The sequence below is a fragment of the Halichoeres trimaculatus genome, unplaced genomic scaffold (genome assembly GCF_033239565.1).
Source record: "Halichoeres trimaculatus isolate MK-OKI-2021-1 unplaced genomic scaffold, fHalTri1.1 fHalTri1_scaffold_3, whole genome shotgun sequence".
In the NCBI taxonomy this organism is placed as follows: Eukaryota; Metazoa; Chordata; class Actinopteri; order Labriformes; family Labridae; genus Halichoeres; species Halichoeres trimaculatus.
This window is the reverse complement of record NW_027437181.1, coordinates 10,438,309-10,449,538: the sequence shown is the minus strand read 5'-3', so window position 1 is coordinate 10,449,538 and position 11,230 is coordinate 10,438,309. Positions and strand designations below refer to the sequence as shown.

At 39.3% G+C, this 11,230-nt stretch overlaps 1 protein-coding gene across 2 annotated transcripts in view; it reads right to left on the bottom strand.

Moving 5' to 3' along the window:
* Nucleotides 1-1,509: 1,509 nt before the first annotated feature.
* samd4a (sterile alpha motif domain containing 4A) overlaps nucleotides 1,510-11,230 on the bottom strand; it is a 53,817-nt gene continuing 44,096 nt past the window's right edge. For both annotated transcript variants that reach the window (XM_074666342.1, XM_074666343.1), the window contains one exon: nucleotides 1,510-6,791. In XM_074666342.1, the coding sequence (XP_074522443.1) occupies nucleotides 6,763-6,791 (29 nt within the window). In that variant the 3' untranslated portion in view covers nucleotides 1,510-6,762. The remainder of the gene's footprint in view (nucleotides 6,792-11,230) is intronic.

Here is an 11,230-nt window from a genome sequence, read left to right as displayed (position 1 = left end):
CTGCAACTTTGTGATGATATCATGTCAATATGGTGACAGAGAAATGACCTCTGTATAAATAATTGTGGCACAAACTTCAACCGCAGTATGATGCCACATTTGTCTCTGAGCTCAGGTAACTCCTGAATCCATTCATTCTGAAAATAGTCAAGAGGGAAACAGTATCTGTCACTTTGGCGCCCTCTGCTGGTTACATAAAGACACTGGGAAAGAAACGAGTGCTTATCCTGTAACAAATTATATCTTTGATATTTTGTTTGTAACTAACAAAGTGCTGTATGTCAAAGCTTCCGGCTGTATCATAATTTCTATGTGGATTCGGTTCAAACAATCTTTTCTTAAATTCAGATAAAAGGGCATTAAAGTAGTGACACAATGTCTGAAAAACTTTTCTTGTTTCTTCCTTTGAGGATGTGCAAAGACTGCCCTAGGTCTGTAAAATGATTGACGTTAAGAGTAAACAATGTGAACTAATGAGAAGCCTTTGAATAAATACAATCGAGAATCAAACTTTCAGCCTAAGGTCTAAAAAAAGAAAAGAGGGAACATTTGAGAAAAAGTATTTAACTAACTCGTTATTAACTTTATTAACCCATCAGTTTGACCTACATGTAATAATGTATCTTAACTTTAGCCCGTCTACAACTTAACTAACGAACCAGCTAAGCATCTTCTCTACACATCATCAAGAAGGAGCTGTAAACATGTTTTTTTTTTTTTTTTTTTCCAGGATTTCAAACATCTTTAGCAGCAATTAAGAATAAAATATTGTCCTTTAGCTCCATCCAGTGGTTGTTGTTTCCTTTTATAAAGAGCAAACTGATAAAGAAAGGGGGCACATTTCAACCTGGGTGTGTCATGATTCAGCACTGTTGTAAAAAGACTAAACTTCCTTTTAGGGATCAATAAAGTAAAATCCTCCTTTGACACAAAACTACACTGAGGGCTCAACCCCAACGAAGGACAGTTCATAAGACTGGTAGGCTGTGGTTGGGGCCATTTCAGATCAGATGCTGAGTTTGTTTGAGGCGATCTTTCTCGTGATGCAGACTATGATGATATAATAACAACATTTTGAACTCTTTAAGCCTAAAAAAGTACTCCAAATCACCCTGATTTGCAAAAATGTGCTGGTTCTGTCTGTGTTCTCCATAACCTGCTCTCTTGCCCTCTGTGGTTCAGGTTGAGCTGTTAGCTTCCTGGCTGAGTTAAGTCTCTGCTCCCTGGCATGACTTCCTGAGGGCAAACACCTGCTGCAACATGTTGCTGGTCTGAGCTCTGAGTTTTCAGAGTGGTCGTCATTGCAGAGGATCTAAACTGAGAGGAAACAGAAGAGAGGAGGAGAGATGGTTGTTTATCTCACACTGACTTTAGAGTTATTGATAATAAAGTGAATTTTACAGAGGATGATGAAACTCATTTTAAACCTGCAGATCCTCTAAGCTGAGTTTGGTTATCAGAACAAAATCATGAAAAAAGGGAAACATCCATCAAACAAAGAGAGGAGTTACAACTTTTCTTTTTATGTATAACAGGGGCATGCCAAGTCACAGCATTCTGGTACATCGCGACAAAATTACAGCAAGACACTTTGAAAAACACTTGAATGTATTCACACTCACAGACACACACACACTCCCATACTCCCACACATATCAACACTGTCACACACTCATTCACACACTTTTTTATACAGACCACAATAACTCATAACTTCATATCAGCAAGAAGGAGTACCTACAGAGTACACACACACAACAGACTGAGTTCAGAGCTGCCGGCCACGTTCACACTGCTGCACCGCTGAGCAATCCAGATTCAAGTTTGGGTTTCAGTGTGTGGATGTTTTAGGCATTCTGGTTCTGTGCAATTCCAAAAAACAAATATAAAAGCGCCTTAACTTTAAGGATTTTATGTTCTTGTTATAAGAATGTACTTTGTGTTTTGGTGTCACCTGTGCTCTAGGAAACTATTCTAGATTTATTTCACTTTATTTTTTTGGGCTGAAGAATTTTTATTAACAATTAAAGAAAATAATGTCAGTTTATTCCAGTAATTATAGTAGCGTGTCACTAATCAGCCCAGACAAGGATTCATCTTAACCTACATAAGTCTCTGCACATAAAAAAAAATCAATCTTTTGATCTCTAACCACAGAGATCGTACAGGGATAAGGGAAATTATCTGGATTGCGGCGCTTTGAGCTGCAGTGTGAACGCGAGCCGACGCAGCAGTCACTAGTTTCATCCTGTAACATGACAGTTTTTTTTTTAAGTCTGTATAAAACCATTTGACATTTTGGGTGAAACGTCTCGAGTACAAAAAAAAGGCACTGCCATTTGTTATTCTAAATATGACTCTCCCAGCCTTGTGCATGCAGTTTTAAAATATAAATTACACTTTTTGCCCACAATGCTTTCCTTCTCTTTTTTCTGCATTTTCTCAAATTTTTTGTCTTTTTTGTGTTTTTTTATTATTAAACATACAATATTCTTTTGTCAAATATATACGTAAGCCTGCAGTCAATACAGGACATCGGCTATTTGATAAAATAAAACTAAATGAAATAAGGAGCACAGTCAAGCGGTAACACTTTGTTACAGAATGGATGCTGCTGAATTTACAAAAAAAACAAAAGAAAAAAAAAAAAAAACGTCTTGGCATCCCATAATGACATAAACTGACTAAACTGCAGAGTCTATGACAAAAATAAAAGATACAAAACAGCATAAATGTCTCAACTTAAGGTACATTAAATGTTTTTGGAATATCAAGGCGTTATCTAACTGTTAATACTGCAGTGTGTGCGGCGTTAGAAGCCCTCCTGAACACCCACACAGCTGATATGCATTCAGAGAAAACAAAATAAAAGCATTTGGTTTGAAGAGTAATGATCCAGACCTCAGAGCTGAACGTCCCGTCACAGGTGTGTTTTGTGTTCACACAGTGGTCGATCTGACCCAGAGAAGCAGACAGAAACTGTAGAAACTGGAGTCCTGTGCTGCTGATTGACACTCTAAACACAAAACATGGAACTTTACTTGGTTCTGTTCTCCAGAAAAAAATATCAAAAACAAAGTCAGGTTAGTGAAACACTCTGTGAGTGTTTGTATAAAATGTGGCACAGACATTTATCCAGAACACCTTTAAAACTCAAACATGGCACCATGATATGAACGTTAATAACAATACTGCAAGAGTTCTACAGTTTTTATTATCCCTTTGATTTCATTACTGACCGCATGTTTCATCGTTTTAACAAGTGATGTCAAACATTTTCAGGGATGAATGTAGAGGTATGATTCCATTTTCTTGAATCAAACAAACTCCGTAAAAACTAACTCAGTGGTCAGCATACCTTTATGGGATTTGTTGACAGGAAGAAAAACTCATAATACTACAGACATTATCTGTGAAGTATACCTACATTATCAGCCTCTCACACTCAGGATCACAGACTGAGGTGGTGACACGACCAAAGCACCAAGTTCAGACTCCAGATCACAATGGACTGGTCTACTTCCTGGCCTGCCAAAGACCAAAACAACAACAACAACAACAAACTGTTTTGTTAGCACACAACTCTTCTGAAAAGAGTGAACAGATGTCTCTGGAAGAATCAGCTGCTGCTTTCCAACCATGAAGCTTCATATGAAAAATCTCAACATGACACTGTTACAAAGGAAGAGTCTATGATCAACAACAGCAACAAAAACAAAAATAAAAATAAAGAAACAAAAAAGTTGACAATAACTATGTTAATATTTGAGATGTATGTATGGTCACCAGCCATAACACGTTAATACATATGGTACTTTAAATAATAATACACCTAAATGAGTAACAGTATCACCTCTGCAAAACTTACGAAAACAAAACAAAACAAACAAAAGAATAAATAATTGCATCTACTTTAAGTACTGATTCATCTGGCAGTGATAGTGAACAGTCTCATAATGATGACCAGATCCCAAAGCTGCTTCTCAGCATCAGATAGAAACGTCTAAGATGCTACATCGTAATCCTGCTTCAGGATTTTAGCGGGTTGATGTCACATTCATGCTTTGGTGGAGTCTTGAAGTTTGACGTCAGATTTGCTCTCAGGGTATGAGAGCTTTAAACACACTTGATACATGAGAGAAAATATTGAGTGCAGCTATGTTGCGATTCTGAAATCCAACACCGTACACACTTAGTGTGTGGACTGTTTGAGTGTGCGCACATCCAGAGTCCAGTTTCAAGCCTCAGTCACTGCAGAGTAACTGAAGCTACATTCAACCTATCAAAGGAGTAACAAATGAAGAACCATGAGATAATTTCTGCATGACTTAGTCCCTTAAATACAGATCCAACACTTGATCTATCACTTTAGTGTTCTCGAGCTCTTGCTCCGATGTTCTTGAATTTGTAAAAAAGTATTTTTACAATGTCAGAATTGGAGGTTGTTAACACATTAAGTGTCGATAAGATATAAGTTAAAGAGGCTTTTTTCTCATCTTAAATGAGCTCTTTTGCCTCTGCAGATATATCTAAAAGCTTTGCACGTTCAAAAACAGGAGCTTTTTTGGAGCATCTATATGAGCCAAGGAGTTATTCTAGAGCAGAAATATAAAACGTGGATACTTAGTGTGTTTTGAGAAGGTTTAGAAAAAGATACAACCTTCCAAAGTTGTCTTTAGCATTGCTGTTTTGAGTTTTCTCTGTAATATGTGTTTTAACTGTAGTAATGGACTAAAACATGCACAAACATGGTCCTGTAATTGAATGTGGCTGCGGTAGAGATTTTTCTATCCATCATCAGACTAACAGACATCTTTTAGTGTCAATGAAAGCTCTGAGGAGCATGTTGTCTTTGCTGTGCAAAGAAACACTGCCAATCATAAATGTTCTATGTCTGTGTGAGGCGACTCCAAAGCACTGAACTATAGCTTTAAGCCTTGAACATTTAAATTTAGTGTATCACATTATATCAAGTGCAGAATACAAAGAAAAGTACTACTGAATTGCAACAAACTATAGTAAAGAAACTAAACAATAATAAACAGCAACCCTCGATCAGGTCTCCCAGCTCCCGTTTCCTGATCAACTTTCTCCGATATAACCTTTCCAATAAAGTCCAGACACAAAGAGGAGGATAAATATTAAGACACAGAATAACTGAAGATTCTGAATTTAAAAGAAGTTAATAAACCCCATGAAGACCTACACTGACAGGACAAACAGAAGACCACCCTACAGAGTGCTTGTGTTTGTGGACTCCTCCCGTCATGACTGTGTTCGGCCAGCAGGTGGAGGTAAGCACTAATAAGACAATCTCTGGGAAAACTACCCTTCATGGATTGACAGTGTGATTTCTCCAATGTTGCAATCTTCTCAGCAGCACGGTCGGAGCAGAAACCAGATAGTTCTTCTATTTAGTCTGCCGCTGACCATTTCACAATCTGTCTTTTCCCAAAGACATACGTGTTCGCTGTAACACGCAGCTGAAGCACATCACCCTGCTTTAGAAAAAATAACCAAACATCTGAACATGCAGACAAATCCCACTGATGATACTGCTGTATCTATCTCCCGTTTACTCATATAGAAAGCTACACTGTGCCCACAAAGGCTCTGAATACAAAGAGTTCATACAGTACATGCTGCGGATAAACAATATGTAACTGACTGGTGCCAAATTCCCTTCCTCCTACACTTACTCACGTGAACACACTTACAATATGATTAGACATGACATCATCTTCCTCCGTCCTCTTCAGCCGGCCAAAGGTCCTGCCTCTGATGTCTTTCTCCGTTAAACATCCGCTTCCCTTTCCAGTATCACTTCAGCCTCCCTCTTTCTTCCACTACTTCCTGTGTCTTTCTCTTACTTCTTCCACTGATCCTCCTTAAACTTCTGCTCTCTCCTTTTCTCCCCCTCATTCTCTTGTGGTAAAATGTTTGAGCAGACACATTTTCCTCATCTGCTGTAGAAATAAAGAATATGCACGTTGGTTGTAAACTAGCGTGATGACTACTTATGGGACATAAAGCTGGTAGATAGCCGAGGCTTTACAGAATATTACACGATTCATACCTGAAATTCATCCATGTTTCTGTACCCTTTGAAAGTAGCATCAATATGTAAACAATAAATACATACAATACACATAAATGATTTTTTTCCATCCAATACAGAGCCAGGGGCCTCCCTCTGTGTTTCTGACGCTCAGTACACACTGAAAAGGATATCCCAAACCTCTCTCTGTGCCGGACTGCTTTGTCTTATTTCTGGGTCTGAGGTACTGTAACAGATTTTGAAGATGCCACGAGCTGAAATCTATGTGTAAGGACCAGAAGGTTTTTGGAGAGGGAAAGGGCCGAAGCCCCACTAGGCTCTTATCCAAGAGCCAGCATCTCCTTTCAAACCAGTCTGCAGTGCTGCTTTTGGCCTCCCTGGTGAGGGGGCGCTGTTCACACACTGTCCTGGCCATGTTTGACGTTGTTCTCTCTCCTCACCCAGATGCAGGTGACTGTAAGCATGCTGGTGGAGCAGGAAGTGTGTTTTTACACCTCGATGGACGGTCCCAATGTGGTGGTTCCTGTTAGCCGTGTGGTGGTTGGCTCCTCTGTGTTTCGTGTTTCCGGTCCCGATCCTTTGGTTGAGCTCTGCCATTGGCTACAGGGAGTGGGGACAGGAGGAGCTGGTGACCTCGAGGTGACTTAACGTGAGAGAGCCTCGTGAACCAGCGCTGTCCTGCTGCTCTCGCACAGGTCCTCATTTCATATCGTAGATGTGCGATCTGCACCGTCTGAACAGGAAGGGCAGAGAGAATAGTGGTTAGAGCTTTGGAGAAGTCTTCACCAGCATCTATCATCAGTGTTCACCAACTGAGTCATAACAGTTACAGTCCAGCAACCAAAGCTTAGGTCCAATTTATGTTGACTACTAGAGCCAAACAGATGTGTCATTTGACCTGGAGTTTAGCCTTGCTGAATACTTCCTTGAACTATTAATAACCACAGCCCTCCTTTAATTTTAACACCTCTTAATCCTTTCAGTACAACTCTCCTTACTAAAGTTATTCCACTTGGAAAAAGTTCATTTTATAGCAACTTTCTCCTAGAAGTTTCTCTGACCCTCTTTGGGATACAGTGGGTTAATTCAGAGTACTTTATGGATACACTTTAATCTTCTGTGCAGTAATATATGTATGATCTAACTTCATCGTGAACTTTTAGTGAAGAAGGCTTGAAGCTCTTCTGCCTTGTTCAACAGTGAGGGGCCAGAGCCCACACTGTCACAGTGAGAGAACAACACATCTGTCAAAATACTGATAGAGGCGTTCAGAGGAAAACAACAGTCTGACAGCTGTTGCCTCTGGTGTGGCTGCAGAGGAAAACGTTATCAGGCTACGCACTGCTGGATACTTTTATTCCATGAAAACAAAACCTTTGTTATCAAAAAGATTACAAGGGCAGATTAATGTCGCTATTGGTTGCTGCAGAATGAAAAAGTAACATTTTCGATACCAGAGTCAAGTACAGACAGAATAATTTAATGGTAAGTAAATGTGAGAGTCTTATAGACTTGACCTCACACCAGTTCCAAAATTTTGACTCTACCAAAATACTCCAACAATAAAAAGATCTATAGATCATGTTTTTGGGGCTGGGAGCTTGTTGGCAGCCAAAGAAAAGGCTAATGTGTACAGTGTCTTTGCTGCCTCTTATCTAAATCTGATTCCACTCTATATGCCAATACAACAAGCTTAGTTGGCAGTGCTCTTTTCTTTTTTCATAAATATTGTACTTTTGGGAAACACATTGGGGGAAAATTTGGGTTTAGAGATGAATCTTAAATGACATAGATTGTAGAGCCCGACCCATATGGGATTTTGAGGCGCGATGTCGATACCGATACTGGGGGCAAAAAGAAGCCGATATCCGATATATCGACTGATATCCGATACATGGGCTGATATATGTGATAAATTCATTGATAAATACTGTATATGAACACAAATTATGACTAGCTATTAAAAAGTTCCATCTTCCATTTAATGCATGGGACTAAATTAGATTTTAAGTAGCAATGTCGTTGCTTTCAAAACATGCAATAAATACAATTACAACAAAATACATTGAAACATTTTCAAAAATTATTTCAACCAAAACAATAACTTGTGAATTTATAAGCCCAGGTTTATCCTGCATGGCATTATAGAGTGAGACACTGTGTAGTAGCCTTATATTAATTAACACACAGGAGCAGGAGCGACAGAATCTTCGTGGAGCAAAGTTTTTTATAATCGGCTACATTTTGGCCGATGTTGATTAATCGTTGACAGGCTATAATCGGCCGGATTAATCAACTCGCCCAATTAATCAGTCGGGCTCTAATTGATTGCTAAATTAAGACATACACTTCTCACAGGTACTTTGCTTCTTGAGTCTTTACTTCGGACAAGGACTGAGATTGAGGCAAATCTAATCTGATCCCAGTACCTGCACTCTTTTATTAACCCCTTGATGCCTGTTGTCGCATATTAACGACATACCCTGCCAGGTTTTGATGCAGCGGAAATTACCTTTGTATCTCATTATTACCTATTGATTCATACTCTACACATACCACAGATCTTATCAGATCCACTCCATGTCACAAAGTATTGGTCAGGGGATGAACTTCTTGTGTCTATTTTTATTATATAACTTAGTTATAACTATTGTGTGTACTATACTCAAATTTACAATCTCCTCTTAATTTAACATCTGTAAGAATGCAAAAACGCGTTTAAACAATATTTTTTTTATAATTGTTAATTAATTCAGGCAGTAAGAGGTTGAGCAGTATAACTCATAATCCCGAGGACATAAATGTAAATATTAAGGGGAAAAAATATAAAATGGATATGAGGCAATCCAAACGCTGTTTTTTTCCCGGGTTGTTTTTGTTGTTTCGAGTCTTGATGTCACTAAAAGCCAGCTGCACAGCCTCAGTCTCTTCCTCACCTCCATAAATCATCGTGTCATGGTTATTCCAGGTACCTTGCTGGATTCAGTGACTCAGTTTTGTTTGTGAAGCTTCGACACACAGCTGGATGTTTGAGGGATCAGTGCAAGGTAAAACACTAATGAAGTGGGAGTTTCTTCAACACACTCTTTCCGTATACTCACCTTTAACTTCTTTTAACACACACACACACACACACACACACACACACACACACACACACACACACACAAAGCAGCACTTGTCCAGCGAGCACTGAGGCTCACTGTCTCTACCTCAGTTCAGTTCTGGGATGTGGGGGGAGTGGCTGTGTTGGCACTGGCTGTAACCCAGACTCAAATTCACTGTACATGAAAAAAAATCTGCTTATGTCATCTGAGCAGACCACGTAAAGCCACGTCAACAACAGTTTACTGCTGACAGATCCAGAAGTCATCTGTGTGTTCTCAAGGTTTTTAGTTTGCATCAGCATTTTCAGGTCTTTATAATATGGTTTTCCCTTTTATAGCAAATGTGAACGCAGACAAATGAGTTTATCGCCCAGAGGAGCTATTTAGCCTTGAAGAGTGAGATAAAGGTCAAGTCTTTGTAAATGGGTTTGTAACAATCAGCTGGTGGAGCTTCAATAACTTCATTACTCAGCAAGCTAAATGTGAGACCAGTGTTTCAAAATTCAAAAAGGCCTCAAAAGTCTTGTTTTCAGTGGTTTAGAATGGCAAAGACAACCATAAAAAAACAAAGACATGTTTAAGTTTATCAATAAACATCATGCTTTTAATGGTTTGTAGTATTAAAAAACAAAACAAAATCTCCAACAAGGTTCGAGCACAGGTTCCATATCCATAAGTAGATCATCTCTGTCTTCCTCGTATTGATTCTGAACACGCTTCAGCTGTTGCCAAAATTACAGTCAGCCAAAAAACTTGGTGAGTTTTGAAAAAAATCAAACAAATGTGTAAAAACCTTTGTCAGGCTCCAGCACGTCAGCAGCTATCAGATAATAAAAATCTCCAGACTTTAAGCTGTTCACACAACAGGATCATTTACAGAGTGTTGGAATGTGCCTCTCTGCAGAGAGATCAGTGCTAAGATGAACTAAAATGACCTGACCTGAACATGACTCACTGTCTGCCTGATGCAATTTCGGGGGCACTTAAAGGGTTTTACACACACTTTGAACACAACACAGAAGCTCTTGTCATGACAGAGGAAGCTTGGATGGGCTGGGGAAGAGTCTCTGATCACGTTTGTACACAGGCATGTCAGTGTGTAAACCTCAGTTTCACAAACCTGGAAAAGCCTGAGAAACAAGCCCGTGCAGGACCCCTCAAAACTGAATACTGAGGCATAAATACTGCGCAGGTTTATGAGGGCAGCCTGCTACCTGTGCAGGTCTGTCAGCAGCATGAATACTGTAGTGCTCAGACCTTATGACCTCCACAAAGTGAAGCAACAATAGAATTCCTGATAGAGATAAAACTAGAAAGTCTTCTGATTGGACTGAAGAAAGCTGTAAAAAGAAGTATCAGCTTTTGGTGCCAAATCAATAATTCTGTCATTACATTTGCTCAACTTTGGATTTTGGCTTCCATTATATCCTAAACCAATTTGAACTCTGGAGTAGGAAGTGAGCTGTACCCTCAATGCGTTGTAAAATATGACATAGCTTTTACAAGTGACAACAATTGAGATTTTTTTCTTACTAGGCTCGGGGATGTTTGCATTTGAAAAAATGTTAAATTCTAATGAGCTTTAGTTTAAGTTTTAGTTTTGTTGGATAACATCTCAATTCTGTTATCAGAAATCAATGGTCGAGCAATAATTTCTGCATGTTCCTTGATAGCCAAGCTTGTACACTCACATAATTAAATACATCCAAAATCACTCTTTTACTCATTCTAACCTTAACCACACAATTTTACCAAGCCACACAGCCCTAATGTAAACACAGTTCAAATGAATGCTGCTATCAGTCTGGATTCAGGTGAGATCACTCCACTGGGACCGTACTTCTGTCAGTCACAGAATCACTGCAACTGGCTTGTGCTGCTGGTCAGTCCTCTGTCATACTGCTGCTGGACCTGCCTGCTGCCTTTGACATAGTAAACCATCAAATTCTCCTCCTCACACTCTCTGAATTCGGGATCTGTGCTGTCGTGGTTCAAGTCCTACCTTACAGGCAGATCCTTCAGAGTGTCATGGTGAAGAGAAGTGTCTAAATCACATGGCTTATCA